The sequence below is a fragment of the Chlorocebus sabaeus genome, chromosome 24 (assembly GCF_047675955.1).
Source record: "Chlorocebus sabaeus isolate Y175 chromosome 24, mChlSab1.0.hap1, whole genome shotgun sequence".
In the NCBI taxonomy this organism is placed as follows: Eukaryota; Metazoa; Chordata; class Mammalia; order Primates; family Cercopithecidae; genus Chlorocebus; species Chlorocebus sabaeus.
In genome coordinates, this window is record NC_132927.1 from 14,197,759 (window position 1) to 14,220,439 (window position 22,681).

Genomic DNA, 22,681 nt, shown 5'->3' on the forward strand with positions numbered 1-22,681 from the left:
CATTATTGACTTTTAAAGAAACTGTTTCCATTTCTGTTTGCATCCCAGCTTTTATTGCATGCATACCAATTTCAACAATATCTTTGGGGTAGAGTAGGGGGACTTTTTTTTTTCCATTGGATATCACATAAGCAACACTGTAAGTGCCCTCTCAAGATACCTTAGTTTGGGCATTATTTTGACAGTTTCCAAGGCTCCAGCATATAGGTTCCTTTTTTAAAACAAGTAACCATTGATTGTTAATAAGTTCCAAAGTTTTGATATCTATGAAGCATGGTACTAAGGTTGTTGTTCTTATTGTTGTTAAAAGCATTCTTTTAAATATGTAATATCTGCTATTCCATCATATTTCAATATCTTGTGTAAGCATATGACAAAATGGTTTGAAAATACCTGCTATACCATGTAGTTTGTTTTTAAGGAATAATGATGAAAGTGACCAGTATCTTTCTATTATGTCCAGTAATTATCTTACCATACATTGTACTATCACTACTTTCTGAAAATATAACTTGAGAGGATTTTTAGCAAAAATTCAATGCTTAGTGATTCCTAAGTTACCCATAGCCTTCTCCATTGTCAGTAATAATTACATAATATTTTTAAAATCTGACTTTTTGTTCAATAAATATTAAAAAAATTTTAATGTTAGTGTTCGAGACGTAACAATTTCAAAAAACAAAGTAGTAGTATGATTTAATTAATCATTAATCCACTCGACTGTCAAATTTAGGTCTTCTAGGTTTCTGCATATCCAAACCACTGATTACAAGATAGAGAAGTAGCACATTTAATAATAACATTAATTATTGTGGCAGTTTACTCTTACAACAATAAATATATCTACATACTTAACCGATAGAATTCAAAGCATAAAGCACTTAAGGCAAATTTCATTCCAGTTTACATTTAGAATGATTGTTTGTATTTAAAAATGAATATTCATATGTTGATAAGCAAACTAGATAATGTCTTGTTCATAATCCTAATATTAATATGCTACATAAATTCAATGTTAACCTGTGAGATCATAGGATCATCGATCACTCCTAAGATTAAGGATGTCAGAAATAATGTAGAAGTAACCATTTTGCTAAATGCCAACACTGAAGCCAAATTGCAGGTTTTAGCCAAATACTATGGCTGTAGCTGGACTTTGATGCATCTCTGGTGTTTTCTAGAATTACACTACTTTCATATGTTTTCTCTTTTGTTAATAATGTTGTACTGTGAAGTAACAGTCATCGTAGGCTTTTAAAAAGTATTCCAAAACATAATTTAAAATTGTTATCTTTTTATCACAGAGTGTTCAAGCAAGCAGACTTTTAACTGATAAATTTTCATATAAAAGCAGTGCCATTACTTTTCGTCAACATAGCAGAACAAATTTTTGGGTATGTACAATTTTTGTTCTTAATTAAGATTGTTTAGTATATCTGCCTACAGTCCAGATATTAATTATGGTAATTCCAGAAATTATTTCTTGGGTCCGGGCATGGTGGCTCATGCCTGTAAATCCTGGCATTTTTGGAGTCTGAGGTGGGCAGATCATTTGAGGCCAGGAGTTTGAGACCAGCCTGGCCAATATGGTGAAACCCCATCTCTAGTAAAAAAAATGAAAAAATTAGCTGGATGTGGTGGCATGTGCCTTTATCTCAGCTACTTAGGAGGCTGAGGTTGGAAGATGGCTTGAGCATGGGAGATCAAGGGCAACAGGGGGAGACTGTCTCAAAAAAAATTTTTTTTTTCTTGGTACTTCCTCATTCTGGGAAATGGCTCAGACCATTCAGTGCTATCTTTACTGAAGATACATTTCTACTTTCTCAAATATGCTGTTTTTATGACCGTTAGAAGACGTTATTCACTAAACAATAGCAGGATATTTGTTGTGAGTTTTTCTAACATTTCTAGTTTTTTTCAGTCATTCTTGCGTAGGTCTTCAATATCAAAGGAACATGTATATGAGTCTTTGACTAAATGGAGAAACTGTTCGTGGCCATGAAACACAGTAAGACTGATCACTTTAAGTGGTGATCAGATGCATAGTCATGACTTTCAGTATAACTAACTGCAGTGTATCCAATGACCTGACCTTTATGGGGTACAATTAGGACATGGTTTTATTTTTCTCTCACTAGTGCCTAATATAGTCCTTTTTTTTTTTTTTTGAGACAAAATCTCACTCTGTCTACCAGGCTTGAGTACAGTGGTAAAATCATGGCTTACTGCAGCCTGGACCTCCCGGGCTCAAGTGATTCTCCCACCTCAGCCTCTTGAGTATCTGGGACTACAAGTGCACACTACTATATACAGCTAGTTTTTTTTATTTTTTTAATTTTTTTAGAAATGGGATCTCACTATGTTGCCCAGACTGGTCTCAAAATTCCTAGGCTTAAGTGATCCTCCTGCCTCAGCCTCCCAAACTGTTGGGATTGCAGGTGTAAGCCACTGGATCTGGCCTAGATATTTCTTTATTACTGTTTGCATCATTATTATGCTTAAGGTTATGGAACGTGCCATTTTCTTTGTATTTTGCACTCTAGTTTAGTAGAGCTTTCCAACTCTTAATATAATAACACCAGTCTGGGTGTTATTATAGTAAGTGGTAACACTTGCGTGGTTTTCTGAACTATAAGATTGAGATTGCTCATGATTAGAGGAGACTGTCCAGGGGCTCCCACTAAAGCAGCCCCAGGGTGAAGGGGATTCATGGCTTAGTGTATCCGTCATACATTCACACACACCAGTGCCACCTACACCAGCTGGGTAGCTTTGTACTGTCCTACCTTGTACATAGCAGGTACTTGGTGTTTGTTATATCAAGTTGAATTTTAAAAAAACAAGATAATTTTTATTATTATACACTCTTCTACATTAATTGATAGATTTTAAGTTCTCTTCCTCTGTATAAAGTCAGTGACTTCAAACTCAGTATCTGTATTTTAATTAGTATTTCTGAATTTCATTAATTTACCTAAACAGTTATTAGCCAAGGGTTATATATTTTAGCTTACCAAATAGTATTTGTGGCTAATGTATATTTTTCATTTGATTATTTCACAGTATTTCTTATCAAGAAAATCTGCATCATTTGAAAATATCCAAAAATGGTTTGGTGCACAACGTACACAACTAAGGGTATTATAATCTTATAGTTTTTACTCTCTAGAAGAAACATGTGTATTCATAGGAATAATAATCACCTTATGTTTTTTTTTAAAGCATATACTTCTATATTATATTCTCTAGTCTAATTGCATATTGAGTTTTATATAGTTTCTTGAGATGGGGGAGTACAGTAAGTTGCAGATGGTCAATATCTCTATTGTACTTTAGTATATATCTTAAAGTACATAACTGGCTAGTATGAAATTATTATGTTTGAAATTTGGGCCAAAATTCACTATACAAAAATACATCTCTGTAACAAATTATTTATTAGCAAATGAAATGCATTTAACTTATTGATGATGGCTCAATAGGCAGGAAATGCTATATCAAAGGATTTAAAGTAATTTATCTTTTGTAAGTAATGAGTATTAGAGTTTCAAATATTAATGCATAATATTAAAATTATAATTATTAATATAATATTAAATAATACTATTATTAAAAATTAAGTGGATTCTCTAATGATTAGATAAAATAAATACTGTAATAGGTTGTGATTTTATTACTTCCTGTTATAAATATAGAATTGAAAGTTATTGTGGAGAATATTTGAACAGTACTGTGTAGAAATTCAGTGTTGTTAAAGCGCTTTTGAAAGAAAACCCAAATTGATTTTTATGGAATAAGGCATTTTAACAGCTTTTGCCCATTCTACTAGTTTTTTTGCATTAAATATAAAAGTACAGCATGTAATTTATTTGGATATGTAGAGAGCATTCTCTTTCAATTAAAATATAGAAAATCATAATGCTATCTAATTTATAGTGTTGTTTACATATACTTAATTAAACATCCTATGACCAACCAAATTATTGTACTTTGCTTGAACTAACCCACTATTAACTTTATCAGCTGACTTTTGAATAATTTTAAGAATATTGATTTTTAAACTTTTAAATTAAGTGACCAAACCACATTAATAGTAATTGTAACAGAATTAATTAATTTTGAATGCATAGCAACTAAATTGATTTTACACTTTTTCTACCTCTTTGCTTGCTTACTAAGCAAGTAAAATCTGCTGTAGACTTGAGGAAGGAGGATATCATAGCTCCTTTGGAAATCAAGAATGATATGCAAAGCAGTATAAAAGAGGTTATGTTTCAGAAAACAAAGGAATTGAAACGTCAGCTCCAGCTCACTAAGCAAAATAAAACTGAGGAACCCATCCCTGTGAAAAAAAATATAGATGACATCTTCGATAACATGTGCGGAAAACACAGTTTGAGAAATCTCTCTCTGACTCTCATTGAAGCATCTAAAAAAGCTGGCATTAGTTACATTGTTTATCCCAAGAAAAAGAAGATGAAATGGAAGAAAAGATTGAAACAACAAAAACTTATATTCGTGTATCAAGAGTTATCCAAGCCTCCAAAATCCCTTGAAAGGTCTTGTTTAAGTGATTTCTTTTTATAGTTTAAGAAATATATTGTGGTTTTGACTTCAATTTTATAATCTCACCTCATGAAGTTATTATTTTATTCTGCACTGAAAATATGAACCCTTCACTTTTTGAAAGACAAACCTCTGGCTGGGTGAGGTGGCTCACGCCTGTAATCCCAGCACTTTGGGAGGCCAAGGCGGGTGGATCATCTGAAGTCAGGAGTTCAAGACCAGCCTGGCCAACATGGTGAAACCCCTCTCTACTAAAAACACAAAAATTAGCTGGGCATGGTGGTGTGTGCCTGTAGTCCAAGCTACTCAGGAGGCTGAGAAGAGGTTGAACCCGGGAGGCGGAGGTTGCAGTGAGCCGAGATCAGGCCACTGCACTCCAGCGTGGATGACAGAGTGAAACTGTTTAAAAAAAAAAAAGAAAGACAAACCCTCATTTAAAAATATATGGATATTTCATAGTATAAGTATGTGAATGATTCAAATGATAATTTAAATAGGGGATTGATTTAAGGACATGAGGTAAGACTAAATCAATTTGATAGCTAACTGAAATCTTCCAGAAAGTAAAAAACCCAAAAAGTTATTTGAAGTGATTTAGTAACAAAAAACAACTCCTGCTCCACACAAATTCTACCCATTCAAAATAGATATTTAAGTATTTTTAAATTTTAAATTATTGAATTGATTTATAAATCTAGATAATTTTGGGCCTGGTGCAGTGACTCACACTTGTAATCCCAGCACTTTGGGAGGCTGAGGCGGACAGATCACGAGGTCAGGAGATCGAGACCATCCTGGCTAACATGGTGAAACCCCGTTTCTACTAAAAATACAAAAAATGAGCTGGGTATAGTGGTGCACGCCTGTAGTCCCAGCTACTTGGGAGGCTTAGGCAGGAGAATTGCGTGAACCTGGGAGGCAGAGGTTGCAGTGAGCTGTGATCATACCACTGCACTCCAGCCTGGGTGACAGAGTGAGACTCCATCCCCCTCCCCCCCAAAAAAAAGGCTGGGCGTGGTGGCTCAAGCCTGTAATCCCACCACTTTGGGAGGCCAAGATGGGCGGATCACGAGGTCAGGAGATTGAGACCATCCTGGCTAACATGGTGAAACCCCATCTCTACTAAAAATACAAAAAAATTAGCCAGGCGTGGTGGTGGGCACCTGTAGTCCCAGCTATTCGGGAGGCTGAGGCAGGAGAATGACGTGAACCCGGGAGGCGGAGCTTGCAGTGAGCCGGGATCACGCCACTGCACTCCAGCCTGGGCAACAGAGTGAGGTGAGAGACTCCGTCTCAAAAAAAATGTTAAATTTTTTTTTAATATTGTAAGCTCTTATTTAGGAATCAACACAGAAATATTTTTTTCCTTACTTGGAAGTAATAGTAGCCAGTATATTTTAAATTATGTAGGGACCTGAAATAATAACCACTGAAATTCCAAATGTGTTCATTATTAAGTGTTCAGGACATAACTTTCTTATAACAAAAGTATTGTGCAAAATAGTTTCCTAAAAGCTCTGAGGTTTCTTTTTAGATATCCCAGGACATCACAGAATTTATTAAATTTGTGTCCTTTTGAAAAGTAAAGACTTTACTGATGATAAGAGAATAAAAAAAAAATTGTTCACTTTATAGTTATAAAGACTTGCTGTCTGCAAAAGAGTTAATTATCTCTTGAAATGGTGACTTATTGTCCTTGAGAAGACTGGGGCATAGTACTTCATAAGTGTGAGTGATAGAGTGGAACAAAGGCCAACCATAGTGGAGAATGCCATTCAAGTCTCGTGTTCTTTGTATACTACTTATGCTTAAGTTTCGCCTGCAACAAATATAGTATCTGGAAATTTTTTTTTTTTTTTTTTATTATACTTTAAGTTCTAGGGTACATGTGCATAACGTGCAGGTTTGTTACATATGTATACTTGTGCCATGTTGCTGTGCTGCACCCATCAACTCGTTAGCACCCATCAACTCGTCATTTACATCAGGTATAACTCCCAGTGCAGTCCCTCCCCCCTCCCCCCTCCCCATGATAGGCCCCGGTGAGTGATGTTCCCCTTCCCGAGTCCAAGTGATCTCATTGTTCAGTTCCCACCTATGAGTGAGAACATGCGGTGTTTGGTTTTCTGTTCTTGTGATAGTTTGCTAAGAATGATGGTTTCCAGCTGCATCCATGTCCCTACAAAGGACACAAACTCATCCTTTTTTATGGCTGCATAGTATTCCATGGTGTATATGTGCCACATTTTCTTAATCCAGTCTGTCACTGATGGACATTTGGGTTGATTCCAAGTCTTTGCTATTGTGAATAGTGCTGCAATAAACATACGTGTGCATGTGTCTTTATAGTAGCATGATTTCTAATCCTTTGGGTATATACCCAGTAATGGGATGGCTGGGTCATATGGTACATCTAGTTCTAGATCCTTGAGGAATCGCCATACTGTTTTCCATAATGGTTGAACTAGTTTACAATCCCACCAACAGTGTAAAAGTGTTCCTATTTCTCCACATCCTCTCCAGCACCTGTTGTTGCCTGACTTTTTAATGATCGCCATTCTAACTGGTGTGAGATGGTATCTCATTGTGGTTTTGATTTGCATTTCTCTGATGGCCAGTGATGATGAGCATTTTTTCATGTGTCTCTTGGCTGTATGAATGTCTTCTTTTGAGAAATGTCTGTTCATATCCTTTGCCCACTTTTTGATGGGGTTGTTTGTTTTTTTCTTGTAAATTTGTTTGAGTTCTTTGTAGGATCTGGATATTAGCCCTTTGTCAGATGAGTAGATTGCAAAAATTTTCTCCCATTCTGTAGGTTGCCTGTTCACTCTGATGGTAGTTTCTTTTGCTGTGCAAAAGCTCTTTAGTTTAGTGAGATCCCATTTGTCAATTTTGACTTTTGCTGCCGTTGCTTTTGGTGTTTTAGACATGAAGTCTTTGCCCATGCCTATGTCCTGAATGGTACTACCTAGGTTTTCCTCTAGGATTTTTATGGTATTAGGTCTAACATTTAAGTCTCTAATCCATCTTGAATTAATTTTCGTATAAGGAGTAAGGAAAGGATCCAGTTTCAGCTTTCTACTTATGGCTAGCCAATTTTCCCAGCACCATTTATTAAATAGGGAATCCTTTCCCCATTTCTTGTTTCTCTCAGGTTTGTCAAAGATCAGATGGCTGTAGATGTGTGGTATGATTTCTGAGGACTCTATTCTGTTCCATTGGTCTATATCTCTGTTTTGGTACCAGTACCATGCTGTTTTGGTTACTGTAGCCTTGTAGTATAGTTTGAAGTCAGGTAGCGTGATGCCTCCAGCTTTGTTCTTTTGACTTAGGATTGTCTTGGAGATGCGGGCTCTTTTTTGGTTCCATATGAACTTTAAAGCAGTATTTTCCAATTCTGTGAAGAAAGTCATTGGTAACTTGATGGGGATGGCATTGAATCTATAAATGACCTTGGGCAGTATGGCCATTTTCATGATATTGATTCTTCCTATCCATGAGCATGGTATGTTCTTCCATTTGTTTGTGTCCTCTTTTATTTCACTGAGCAGTGGTTTGTAGTTCTCCTTGAAGAGGTCCTTTACATCCCTTGTAAGTTGGATTCCTAGGTATTTTATTCTCTTTGAAGCAATTGTGAATGGAAGTTCATTCCTGATTTGGCTCTCTGTTTGTCTGTTACTGGTGTATAAGAATGCTTGTGATTTTTGCACATTAATTTTGTATCCTGAGACTTTGCTGAAGTTACTAACCAGCTTAAGGAGATTTTGGGTTGAGACAATGGGGTTTTCTAAATATACAATCATGTCATCTGCAAACAGGGACAATTTGACTTCTTCTTTTCCTAACTGAATCCCCTTGATTTCCTTCTCTTGCCTGATTGCCCTAGCCAGAACTTCCAACACTATGTTGAATAGGAGTGGTGAGAGAGGGCATCCCTGTCTTGTGCCAGTTTTCAAAGGGAATTTTTCCATTTTTTGCCCTTTCAGTATGATATTGGCTGTGGGTTTGTCCTAAATAGCTCTTATTATTTTGAGGTACGTTCCGTCAATACCGAATTTATTGAGCGTTTTTAGCATGAAGGGCTGTTGAATTTTGTCAAAAGCCTTTTCTGCATCTATTGAGATAATGATGTGGTTCTTGTCTTTGGTTCTGTTTATATGCTGGATTATGTTTATTGATTTGTGAATGTTGAACCAGCCTTCCATCCCAGGGATGAAGCCCACTTGATCATGGTGGATAAGCTTTTTGATGTGTTGCCGAATCCGGTTTGCCAGTATTTTATTGAGGATTTTTGCATCGATGTTCATCAGGGATATTGGTCTGAAATTCTCTTTTTTTATTGTGTCTCTGCCAGGCTTTGGTATCAGGATGATGTTGGCCTCATAAAATGAGTTAGGGAGGATTCCCTCTTTTTCTATTGTTTGGAATAGTTTCAGAAGGAATGGTACCAGCTCCTCCTTGTACCTCTGGTAGAATTCAGCTGTGAATTCATCTGGTCCTGGACTTTTTTGGTTGGGAGGCTATTAATTATTGCCTCAATTTCAGAGCCTGCTATTGGTCTATTCAGGGATTCAACTTCTTCCTGGTTTAGTCTTGGGAGAGTGTAAGTGTCCAGGAAAGTGTCCATTTCTTCTAGATTTTCTAGTTTATTTGCTTAGAGGTGTTTATAGTATTCTCTGATGGTGGTTTTTATTTCTGTGGGGTCGGTGGTGATATCCCGTTTATCATTTTTTATTGCGTCAATTTGATTCTTCTCTCTTTTCTTCTTTATTAGTCTTGCTAGCGGTCTGTCAATTTTGTTGATCTTTTCAAAAAACCAACTCCTGGATTCATTGATTTTTTGGAGGGTTTTTTGTGTTTCTATCTCCTTCAGTTCTGCTCTGATCTTAGTTATTTCTTGCCTTCTGCTAGCTTTCGAATGTGTTTGCTCTTGCTTCTCTAGTTCTTTTAACTGCGATGTTAGAGTGTCAATTTTAGATCTTTCCTGCTTTCTCTTGTGGGCATTTTGTGCTATAAATTTCCCTCTACACACTGCTTTAAATGTGTCCCAGAGATTCTGGTATGTTGTATCTTTGTTCTTGTTGGTTTCAAAGAACATCTTTATTTCTGCCTTCATTTCGTTATGTACCCAGTAGTCATTCAGGAGCAGGTTGTTCAGTTTCCATGTAGTTGAGCGGTTTTGATTGAGTTTCTTAGTCCTGAGTTCTAGTTTGATTGCACTGTGGTCTGAGAGACAGTTTGTTATAATTTCTGTTCTTGTACATTTGCTGAGGAGTGCTTTACTTCCAATTACGTGGTCAATTTTGGAGTAAGTGCGATGTGGTGCTGAGAAGAATGTATATTCTGTTGATTTGGGGTGGAGAGTTCTATAGATGTCTATTAGGTCTGCTTGCTGCAGAGATGAGTTCAATTCCTGGATATCCTTGTTAACTTTCTGTCTTGTTGATCTGTCTAATGTTGACAGTGGAGTGTTGAAGTCTCCCATGATTATTGTATGGGAGTCTAAGTCTCTTTGTAAGTCTCTAAGGACTTACTTTATGAATCTGGGTGCTCCTGTATTGGGTGCATATATATTTAGGATAGTTAGCTCTTCCTGTTGAATTGATCCCTTTACCATTATGTAATGGCCTTCTTTGTCTCTTTTGATCTTTGATGGTTTAAAGTCTGTTTTATCAGAGACTAGGATTGCAACCCCCGCTTTTTTTTGTTCTCCATTTGCTTGGTAAATCTTCCTCCATCCCTTTATTTTGAGTCTATGTATGTCTCTACGTGTGAGATGGGTCTCCTGAATATAGCAGACTGATGGGTCTTGACTCTTTATCCAGCTTGCCAGTCTGTGTCTTTTAATTGGAGCATTTAGTCCATTTACATTTAAGGTTAAGATTGTTATGTGTGAACTTGATCCTGCCATTATGATATTAACTGGTTATTTTGCTCGTTAGTTGATGCAGTTTCTTCCTAGCCTTGATGGTCTTTACATTTTGGCATGTTTTTGCAATGGCTGGTACCGGTTGTTCCTTTCCATGTTTAGTGCTTCCTTCAGGGTCTCTTGTAAGGCAGGCCTAGTGGTGACAAAATCTCTAAGCATTTGCTTATCTGTAAAGGATTTTATTTCTTGTTCGCTTATGAAACTTAGTTTATCTGGATATGAAATTCTGGGTTGAAAATTCTTTTCTTTAAGAATGTTGAATATTGGCCCCCACTCTCTTCTGGCTTGTAGAGTTTCTGCCGAGAGATCTGCTGTTAGTCTGATGGGCTTCACTTTGTGGGTAACCCGACCTTTCTCTCTGGCTGCCCTTAAGATTTTTTCCTTCATTTCAACTTTGGTGAATCTGGCAATTATGTGTCTTGGAGTTGCTCTTCTCGAGGAGTATCTTTGTGGCGTTCTCTGTATTTCCTGGATTTGAATGTTGGCCTGCCCTACTAGGTTGGGGAAGTTCTCCTGGATGATATCCTGAAGAGTGTTTTCCAACTTGGTTCCATTTTCCCCCTCACTTTCAGGCACCCCAATCAGACGTAGATTTGGTCTTTTTACATAATCCCATACTTCTTGCAGGCTTTGTTCATTTCTTTTTCTTCTTTTTTCTTTTGGTTTCTCTTCTCGCTTCATTTCATTCATTTGATCCTCAATCGCTGACATTCTTTCTTCCAGTTGATCGAGTCGGTTACTGAAGCTTGTGCATTTGTCACGTATTTCTCGTGTCATGGTTTTCATCTCTTTCATTTCGTTTATGACCTTCTCTGCATTAATTACTCTAGCCATCAATTCTTCCACTTTTTTTTCAAGATTTTTAGTTTCTTTGTGCTGGGTACGTAATTCCTCCTTTAGCTCTGAGAAGTTTGATGGACTGAAGCCTTCTTCTCTCATCTCGTCAAAGTCATTCTCTGTCCAGCTTTGATCCGTTGCTGGCGATGAGCTGTGCTCCTTTGCCGGGGGAGATGTGCTCTTATTTTTTGAATTTCCAGCTTTTCTGCCCTGCTTTTTCCCCATCTTTGTGGTTTTATCTGCCTCTGGTCTTTGATGATGGTGACGTACTGATGGGGTTTTGGTGTAGGTGTCCTTCCTGTTTGATAGTTTTCCTTCTAACAGTCAGGACCCTCAGCTGTAGGTCTGTTGGAGATTGCTTGAGGTCCACTCCAGACCCTGTTTGTCTGGGTATCAGCAGCAGAGGCTGCAGAAGATAGAATATTCCTGAACAGCGAGTGTACCTGTCTGATTCTTGCTTTGGAAGCTTCCTCTCAAGGGGAGTACTCCACCCTGTGAGGTGTGGGGTGTCAGACTGCCCCTAGTGGGAGATGACTCCCAGTTAGGCTACTCAGGGGTCAGGGACCCACTTGAGCAGGCAGTCTGTCCCTTCTCAGATCTCAACCTCCGTGTTGGGAGATCCACTGGTCTCTTCAAAGCTGTCAGACAGAGTCGTTTGCGTCTGCAGAGGTTTCTGCTGCGTTTGTTATTGTTTCCTGTGCCCTGTCCCCAGAGGTAGAGTCTACAGAGACAGGCAGGTTTCCTTGAGCTGCTGTGAGCTCCACCAGTTCGAGCTTCCCAGCAGCTTTGTTTACCTACTTAATCCTCAGCAATGGCGGGCGCCCCTCCCCCAGCCTCGCTGCTGCCTTGCCGGTAGATCACAGACTGCTGTGCTAGCAATGAGGGAGGCTCCGTGGGTGTGGGACACTCCCGGCCAGGTGTGGGATACAGTCTCCTGGTGCGCCCGTTTCCTTAAAGCGCAGTATTGGGGTGGGAGTTACCCGATCTTCCAGGTGTTGTGTGTCTCAGTTCCCCTGGCTAGGAAAAGGGATTCCCTTCCCCCTTGCGCTTCCCAGGTGAAGCGATGCCTCGCCCTGCTTCAGCTCTGGCTTGTCTGGGCTGCAGCAGCCGAGCAGCACCCATTGTCCGGCACTCCCTAGTGAGATGAACCCAGTACCTCAGTTGAAAATGCAGAAATCACCGGTCTTCTGTGTCACTCGTGCTGGGAGTTGGAGACTGGCGCTGTTCCTATTCGGCCATCTTGCTCCCGTATCTGGAAATTTTTTTTTGTTAGTTCATCTGTAGAAGACTTCAAGTAGGTTTTCTAAGTTGATAAATGTTTTAGATCAGAACCAGAAGTTTGCTTATACATTTTAGATACATTTACTGATTTTTAAAGTGTTATGAATCTTCACCATCCTAGAAAGGGTAATACACACAGCACCATTTTGACCACAACCTAAATGACTTCTGTCTAAAAAAAGGATATAAACTGATCAAATGCTGCTTCTGTGGGGTGTGGTCTTCTTACTGACCTTTTATCATTCTGAATATAAAGTTTTACCATTTAAAAAGATTTCTTTGCCTTCTAATAACTGACTTTGAAATTTGTATGTGCTGCCAATGGTTGTAACAGGAACCATAGGATGAACCTCTTGGTGGAGGCAGTAAAACAAACTGTGGGAGTATTTGTTTAAGACAATATGTTAGTACAGCTTTCCTACCTTTTTAAAAAAAATCTTATTTCAAACTAATTTACCACATATAAATGTAGATACAAATTGTTAGTTCAAAACTAACAACTATGGAGCAACTTAAAAAATAATTTTGTTCCTATAGTTTGAGACTTTTTTCCCAGCTTTTTTTTTTTTTTTTTTTGAGACACAGTCTCTCTCTATTGCTCAGGCTGGAGTGCAGTGGCACCTCGCCTCACTGCAACCTCTGCCTCCCAGGTTCAAGTGATTCTCATGCCTTAGCCTCCCAAGTAGCTGGAATTACAGGCATGTACCACGACGCCTGGCTAATTTTTCGTATTTTTAGTAGAGACAGGGTTTTGCCATGTTGACCAGGCTGATCTCGAACTCCTGACCTCGGGTGATCCACCCGCCTTAGCCTCCCAAAGTGCTGGGATTACAGGCATGAGCCACCGTGCCTGGCCTTTTCTCACTAATCTTAATTTGGTAATTCACAGATTTGCTTCTTACCATTTTGTGTTCAACCATGAAGGTTATTTAATCACACCCATTCTTGGCTGGCTTCTCTTAATGGTGGGAAGCAGACTGCATGTGTTCTTATACATCAAGTCAAATTATGACTGTGGAAAGTCTCTCCTGCAGAAGGCCACTGGAGCCACCTCACCCAGATTCATGCATTTCCGTTTATCCCCTTAGCCCTGTTGCTTCCCTGCTCAGCTAGGTCATGGCAGGTTGCCAGAGTTTGCAATAACTTTGCAGCTTCATTGTTTCTCTAATAATTTCCCTCTGCTTTGGTCTCTGAGCTCAATGTTGACAGAGCAACCCGAGGGAGTAAAGGAGACCTTCCTCAGTAGCTGGCTGACCCACAGTGAGCTCTTCCTATCAATGAATCTTGGCTGCCTTCACTCCCTTGTACCCACTGCCTTACTTCCTATGTGGGCTTTTGTGAATTGCTAGCCTCTTGATCTCTGCCAACGTTCTGTCTTCTGGGACTGAGTAACATTCTTCATCTGAGATCCAGGCTACCAGGCTGTTTGCCAATGGCGTTCCTATCCCTCTGAATGCATCTTCTTGTGCCCCTTTCTAGAATAATTGTCCTTAGTCTTGACTCACTTGACCTGCTCCTGCAAGTGAACCTGTGGTCTCAGACCTGGTTTTCTTGGCCCATCTTGTGCTGCTGCATTCCTCAGAGTAGCAGAATTTATTTTCCCCCAAGCAAGAGTTGCTATATTTTCCTTAGTTGTTTTACCCTTCCACTTTTTGGTTTTTGTTTTTTTGTTTTTTTTTTTTTTTTTTGAGACATGTTTTCACTTCTGTTGCCCAGACTGGAGATCAATGGTGTGATCTTGGCTCACTGCAACCACTGCCTCCCGGGCTCAAGGGATTCTCCCACTTCATCATCTCAAGTAGCTGGGCCTACAGGTGGGTGCCACCACGTGTGGCTACTTTTTGTATTTTTTGGTAGAGACAGGGTTTCACCATGTTGCCTAGGCTGGTCTTGAGCTTCTGGTCTCAAGCAATCCACCCGCCTTGGGCTCCCAAAGTGCTGAGATTACAGGCATGAACCACTGCGCCTGGCCATCAAGACTATTTTGACTTTCATTTACCACTCTGCTTCTCTAAGAGCTGGCAGCAGTGATGTTCTAGGAGCAAGAACTCTGGATCAGGAATTTGTATACATCCATATCCCAACCTCCATTTACTAGATCCTCAGTGACTAGACTGAGCTACTTAATTTCCTTGAATATTTGTTTCCCCATCTAGAAGATGAATACCCTGTCCACATGCTTTCTGAAGTAACATCCAGCTCAAATATCCCTTGATTTGGGTGTCAAATTGTCCTTATTTTTATACCAATAATATTTTGAGCAAAACGTTTAAACTGTTCAAAATTTCTGTTTCCTTTAATTGTCTTATATCTCATCTCAGATTAACTGTATGTACACATATTCCAACCCAAAGGCTTGACTTTCTCAGACTGGTGCGATAGCTAGCAGATAAATTTACTCTTGTTCCTCCAAATGAAAAACCATGAACCATATTCATGGCTATGAAAACATGATTTAAACTTGCAGTACGGGAAGAAATATTTACCTTTTGGGGTAGATGTAAACAGCCAGTCCCCTCTTTTATCATGTTCCTTTTCTTTGTATTATTTAATTTTAGTGATCTGGGACTATAATTCTTCCTCATAAAAGTTCATCCATTGTCTGCATTTCCTTTCCTTTTTACATCCTTCTAGAAAGTTATATAGCAAGATCTTGTTTCCTTAAAAACATTGTACTTATTTTATTAATATTTGATAGTAAAAATAATACATGCTTATTGTAAAAACTTAGAAAATACAGCAATGCTACCATTGAGAAATAAGTCACAATTAACATATTTTTGGATGTTTATGTGGGAATATATTTTAACAAAGCTGTATGTATATGCATGTATGTGTGTATAATAGTGCTTATATATCTATATAGAAACCTTGAAATTATATACATCAAACTATGAAAGTGATTATTTCTGGAATAATGAGAAGTGATTGGTGGGTGGTTCAGGAGTTAGTCTGGGATATGTATAGCTTCAAACTTAGATTTAGAGGATGCCCTCTTTCAACTCTCTTTTATCTGGAATTTCCTCCTCATTCTTGCCTCTTTAGTATCCTTTCTGCAGTTTTTCTGCCTAGTAAAATTTCAGAGTACTGATCACAATTTTAGATGATACAGAAAAGTCAGGATATTGAAAGAGTGAAGCCTCTGAGTAGGCAAACGTGGATGGGACATAGAACACAAGTGATACAACTGAACTCCTAGGGAAGAAGTGTTGTACATTATATGAATAAAGCATCTTCCTTCCCTGGGAATGTATATTTTGTTTAAGAAAATGAAGTAAGTGTTCAAGGCAGATAGCTCCTATATTTTCAATGAAGGCAAAGTTTATCAGCTTAAAGTGAGGAGTTGGAGGGACTATAGTTAAATGCAATTTCTCTTATTAAATCATGGCACATAGTAAGAATTCAGCAACAATTTGATGAATGAATAAGTTCAGCCATTCATTTCTGCAATATACATTTATTGAGCACTACTCAACAGTACTACATAGCAGATACTGTTTTAGACAAGGAGCATAGGGCAAGGAACAAGATTGGCAAACTCCCTGTCCTCATAGAGCTTGTATTCTAGTGGGAGAGAGAGTGGAGAGGTAAACAAATAACATCAGGAAGTGACAAATATAATGAAGAAAATAAAACAGTGTAACAAAGGTTACTATTTTAGACAGAGTGGTCAGAAGCCTCTATAAGGTAGTGATATTTGAGTGTAGAACTGAATGGAATGAGGGAATGAGGTATTTGAATATCTGAAGTGGTCACAATGAGTGCAAAGGCCTTGAGTTGGAGACATGCTTGTTGCTTTTGAGGGACAACATAGAAGTCAGTGTGGCTAGAACAGAGTGAGTGCAGGGTGGAAAGAAGCGAGGTTGAGGAAGTGGTCAGAGATAATACCACGTGGTGCCTTATAGGCCAGAGTAAATTTGAAATTATTCTTAAGAGTGCCAAGAAATCATTGGACTCGAGAATGGGGTAGTGATGTTTATAGGTTATGGCAAAGACTTTGGATTCTTAATAGAAAAGGAAACATTCGGATTTGGGAGCAGTGAGTTGATAGGATCTAGTTTATGTTCCAGAAGGTTCACTCTGGTTACTTGTGAAAAATAGATTGTAGTGAAACAGGGAGACCAGTTAGAAAGCTATTGAAATAATCGAGGTGAGAAATAGTTTCTTGGTTTGGGATGATAGCAACCAAAGTAGTGGAATGTGGTTAGATTTTAGATAGATTTTAGAAATAGGGACAACAGGATTTGCTTGTGAGTTGGATATGGGATATATATATATATATACACACACACACATACACACATATATATATACACATACGCATATATATATGTACGTACACATACACATATATAGGTATGTACACGCATATATATATGTGTGTGTATATATATGGAGAGAGTTGTCCCTGACATCTAAATGTAACTTCATCAGATTCTCCTAAACTATATTTCCACTCCCCTAAACTAGGGGAGTGGAAAAGAAAGCATGTCAGGTCAAGAGCTGCAAACCAGGTGCCAGAAGGTGTGTTCATTGCTTCAGTAAATATGCCACATCTGGAACTAAAGCTGTAATTGTTATCACCACCTGATTAAATTTGTGATAATTTATAGTCACTTCCTACAGGTGATGTTGGTTTTGCACTGGTGAAACAGGAAAGTAAACTGGAGATATGGTGGGAATTGCCACCTATATCCTTCAAGTCTGATGGTGACACTAATGTGTAATTTCCCCAGAATCTGGTATTGCTTTTTGTTTGCTATCTTTGTGGATAGTGGTGTGAGATGGGATGAGGGCGATTTCCACTTGGCCCTTACTACTATTATCTTCCTCAGTCTACAGTTTATTCAGTTGTTACACGTATTTACTCCCACTATACATTCTGGGACTAGGGAAATTATCAAAAAATGGGTCCATGTCTCACTAGATCCACTGTTAAATGGTCTCAGACCAAGATTCTATCACTTCACTTTCATAATTCTTTAATTTGATTGATAAACATCAGTGGGATTTGTAGTGGGTATCTGTGGATTAGCATAAGGTCAGAGCCAGTATCTAGTTACCCCTGGAAGGTTTGAGTTTCCCCTTTCTCATACCTTTAGAAGATTTCAGGGAAAATTCACTGTGTATACCGAAGCCACATTGAAGGATTCTTCCTCAGTGATACTCTTCCCGACCTTCCTGTTAAGAGAGGTTTTGGACTATGAACTGGCTGGGGTCTGAGAGCTGGGTAAAAGATTGTGAACCCCCACTATAGCTGGTTAGATTTGTACCAGAAGACCTATAAGTTTTTCCCCTATGTAAGCAAAGAATACCCAAGCAAGCTGCCCATTTATCTCATCTCTAAGGACATTTAGACATTTAGTTATTGCCGCAGGTCCTTGAGAGTTAAAATCCTGTTACTACTATTCTGACTCTGTTGCTTATTGTGGTCATTGTATCTACCATATCTGTAGTGGTAAACGGGATTTTACCACTCCAGGGTTCTATTATTCCCACTGGAATCAGTGAAACAAATTTCTTTGCTCCCGTTCCCCCGCTGTCATTCTTTTCCAGCTCTGAGGTCAACATCCACAAGGCTTTTCAAGGGTATTGTGCCCCCTCACTTACGCGTTCTCTGGTCTTTCCAAGGGTTAGGACTTGACTAAGCACGTTCCATATTGAAGACAAATTCCTGTTTCCTGAACCTTAGAACTCATTCCTCTATAGCAATGGCTCTTATAGTGTAATCCATGCAGGATTGTTACCTGGGAACCTGTTAGAGGTGCAAGTTCTAGAACTCCACTCTAGGTCTACCGAATAAGAGACCCTGAGGGTGGAGCCTCAAAATCTGTATTTTTAACAAGTCTTTGGGTAATTCTGATGCATGCTGAAATTTGAGAACCCTTCACTTAGAGTATTCCCAGGTGTTCTAGCTAAGGCTGTGTGTGGTGAGGCCAGCAGCCACCAACCCAAGGTCACCTCTATGGAGGAGGTATGTGGGATACTGAGGGACTGTAATGGCTGTGGCTCCATGAGAGGGTTTGAGAGTCACAGCTGAGTGATTTCAGGACATGCTTGAGGTAGCTGCCTTACAGCATATGAAGCAATGTCACAGTGTAATCATTGAAAGAAACTTATGCAGGAGAGGACTGAGAGTCTCAGATGGGGGATCTGACAATTCCTCAGCCAGTTTCCTCAGTAAAGGGAAGATAAGTGGGAACTGGAGATTTAAAATTCTCACTTTCATTCATAGCTACTTGCATGTTAACATCCCATATTTCAGTTTTCTGCTTCTTGCCTACTAGCTTCATTAACTTGGTTCACAAAGTTTAGAGGGTACTTAATAGGTACTGCAACTACTCTTTGGTCTGAAAGAAGTAGTCAACTGAACACGCAATTTTTTATTTTATTTTATTTTTTATTTATTAATTTTTTTATACTTTAAGTTCTAGGGTACATGTGCACAATGTGCAGGTTTGTTACATATGTATACATGTGCCATGTTGGTGTGCTGTGCCCATCAACTCGTCAGCACCCATCAACTCGTCCTTTACATCAGGTATACCTCCCAATGCCATCCCTCCCCCCTCCCCACAATAGGCCCCAGTGTGTGATGTTCCCCTTCCCGTGTCCAAGTGATCTCATTGTTCAATTCCCATCTATGAGTGAGAACATGCGGTGTTTGGTTTTCTGTTCTTGCAATAGTTTCCTGAGAATGATGGTTTCCAGTTGCATCCATGTCCCTACAAAGGACACAAACTCATCATTTTTTATGGCTGCATAGTATTCCATGGTGTATATGTGCCACATTTTCTTAATCCAGTCTGTCACTGATGGACATTTGGGTTGATTCCAAGTCTTTGCTATTGGACACATAATTTTTATAATAATTATTGTTGTCTGAATGACTTAAAGCTCCTTGATCTCCCAATGCCTTGTCTTCCACCTGAACGTCATTCCCTGCTAACATTGGTGATATTTGACAAATTTTTATACCACCACATGCCATGGATTACCTATGTCCTACTTCAGCCTGGCAAGGAAGTTATCCTAGAATGCTTTATGTGTGTGTGTTTCCTGAGTCCATCTCTGGTACTAATTACTTTGTCAGTGAAGATCCCAATCATAAACACCACTCAGCTTAGGATAATATTGGGAAGTTATGATAAAGGATAAATTTACAAAAATATCAAAGTACAAGGAAACCAAAAATGATAATGCAGTATCCTGGGATTAAAAATGTAAAGCCATTTTCTACTCTGAAATTTGAGAGGACAAAAAGAGGGAGTGATGACTAGAAGCTGAAAGAAAAGAGTTGTATAGAAATGGTTTTCTTGAAAGCAGTAGTGATCTTTGTTCAAGAATCCTAGGGAGTTTGAGGAGACCCTTCATGAGGAAGCCAGAGGAATAAACACCTTGACTTCACTCTCCTCCTTCCTTCTGTTGGGGTTCCTAATTGGATAAACTTTATGAGAAGACAGAGACCAAGGGATCCTAAGGCTATATATAGTCTATGCAGATCAGTTTCCTGGGACAGGGAGCAAGATGGAGAAGGGTAGAGATGAATATGGAGGTGCAAACAAAACTTACCTGGCACGGAAGACCTTTCTAAAGTGACATTTGGTCAGAAATATGAATTGAGAAGGAGCCAACCAGTCAGAAGGGCTGAAAAGGGCAATGGCCTTGAGGCTTGCTCAAGGATGATATGGCTGGAAGTTAGGGAATGAGGGGGAAAGTAGTGGTGTCAAATATTTAGGCTGGCACCTGATCACATGGGGTCTTATGGACCATGGTGAAGAGCTTGATTTGCATACTGGGGAAGCTCTTGGAGGAGTGATGTGATCTTATGTACATTTGTAAAACAAAAAACAACAACTATGCCTGGCTGCCATGCAGAGAATGAATTAGACAAAGGGCAAAAGTAGAAGCAGGGAGTTAATAAATTATTCTACTCTAAGAAGAATAGATGATGGTGGCTTGCACTAGAATGTGGAAAGGAATAGAGAATTTATGAAAGTAAGGAAAGGGAAGGAAACTGACTTTTCTTACTTTGTTCTCCTAGTGTTTAGCACTAGGTATTTCTCATAGTACATACTCAGTAAATATGAAGTGATAGGGTAAATTATTTTATTTCAATAGACTGAGTTTATTCTTATTTCCTATGGCCAGTACAGTACCAGCCCTATGGCACATGTTACTCAATGAAGACTATATTGCAAAGGGAGAATTTGAGAAGGCTAATCCTAGACTTGTAGCATTTGAAAGCATATTAGGTATTATTTATTTGATAGCCTACTAGAGAAGGGTAAAACTGGGATATTCAGTTGATAGTCTGAGGTGTAGTCAACTCTTGCCTTCTTCCCGCTACCTCAAGTTCATGTCCTCTTTAACTTCTTGCATGGCATTTTTTTTTTTTTTTTCTCACGTTATGTTTACTTCCTTAATTCTCAATTGTAATTCCTCTGGTGGGTTAGGTATGGTAGAGGGTGTAAATTAAACTTGAAAGGCGCGTTGACCTCATTTTTTTAGTACTCTAAGGAGGCTACATCTTTAAAAACAGTCTTTTGCTTTCATAAACTTGAGAGAGATTCTTCATACAGTGTTACCGTTTTATTAAATGAAAAGGAGAACTTGCGCATAAAATTAGCATGTAATTTTGTTTTGATAACAGAAACAGTAGTTTTATATGTGACTGAGTTGATTTACTGATTAGAAAAATGATTGTATTTCTGTAATTAAAAAAATCACTCTTTTAAAAACTAGATCAACATCTCATGGAATACTTCCAGAACAGAAGAAATATTTGTTCAAAGTTCCATTATATGAACGTCAAATACGGTGTCCCAGTTTACCTTTGTATTTAAATTTTGAAAAATTCTTCCAAACTGGGGGAGGAATTCCAGAAAATATTGATCCTCGGACATGGGCTTTTGATAGGCTGATTGCGTACAAAGATGCGAGCACGCCTGTAAAAGAGAAAGATGATAAAATATCAGTTCCTAAAGACCCACCTGAAAGAGTGAAAGAACCACCAAAACTAAAATTAAGTGATGATGTGGAGTCCGATCTTCCACAAGAGGTCATTAAACATTATGAATCTGAAGTGAAGATTTTGACTGAAGAAATAAACGATAAGACAAAATATCCTGCATTTGCATATTGTAGGCGTGGAGCTATTTATAGAAAACTGGGAAAGTTGCAGAGTGCCATGAATGATCTACAGAGAGTAAGTTTTATTTAACCAAAATAGTAATATTCACCATTTACACTTGCTTTTAATTGTATAGTAATTTTTGCTGAAATTTTGAACAATGAATGTTTATAGTATAGCATGTAGAATTATTATAACAGTATAATTATTTACATTTTCAAATAATATTAAAAACATGATTTTTAGTTGTCAGATTGGGAGGTTTTATTTTACATTACATACATACAAAGCCACTGGGATCAATCGTGTTTGAAACATTTATTTGATAGGATATCCTCCTTTAACAAATCAACTTTAACTGAATTTTTACATATATTTTCTAGGTAATGCTCTTGGAACCATTGTTTCTCGATGCCTATTGGCAACGACATTTAATTTATCTTTTCCAAGACAAAATTAATGAAGCTTTGGATGACTTGAATTATATACATAAATATAATAAAAATAATACAGGTGGGTTGTCTGCAGAGACAGTTATATTACCTGCATTTTGACCTGAACTTTGTTATTTATTGGTACTGTAAGAATACATAAATCAGTAGATATATGTCCTGAAAATGACTTTCCTCAATTAAATTTTTTTACTCTTGTTATTGTAAATCCAGGGCTCATACAATCCTATAGTCTTTTTAAAATACTTATCATGGTTTGAAAGTTTACTGTCTTTGATATATATTGCAGTAAATTGGTTCCTTACTGCTCATCTCACAACGAAAGAATATGAATTTAAAATAGTTAGTTATAGAAGTAATTTACAAATCTCTCTTTGATTTGTGTGATTTGATCACATCTCTCTGAGTTAGTTATTGTGTGCCTAGGCTTACTTGGTTGTATGAAATCTATACCTTTGCTCTTATGTGCTATCCTCTAATCAA

General features: G+C 38.2%; 1 protein-coding gene across 2 annotated transcripts in view; it reads left to right on the plus strand.

Annotated features, from left to right (window-relative positions):
* TTC6 (tetratricopeptide repeat domain 6) overlaps positions 1-22,681 on the plus strand; it is a 234,798-nt gene that overhangs the window by 139,370 nt on the left and 72,747 nt on the right. For both annotated transcript variants that reach the window (XM_073010817.1, XM_007986533.3), the window contains 5 exons: positions 1,305-1,394; positions 3,064-3,138; positions 4,180-4,559; positions 21,359-21,821; positions 22,130-22,259. In XM_073010817.1, coding sequence (XP_072866918.1) covers positions 1,305-1,394; positions 3,064-3,138; positions 4,180-4,559; positions 21,359-21,821; positions 22,130-22,259 — 1,138 coding nt within the window. The remainder of the gene's footprint in view (positions 1-1,304; positions 1,395-3,063; positions 3,139-4,179; positions 4,560-21,358; positions 21,822-22,129; positions 22,260-22,681) is intronic.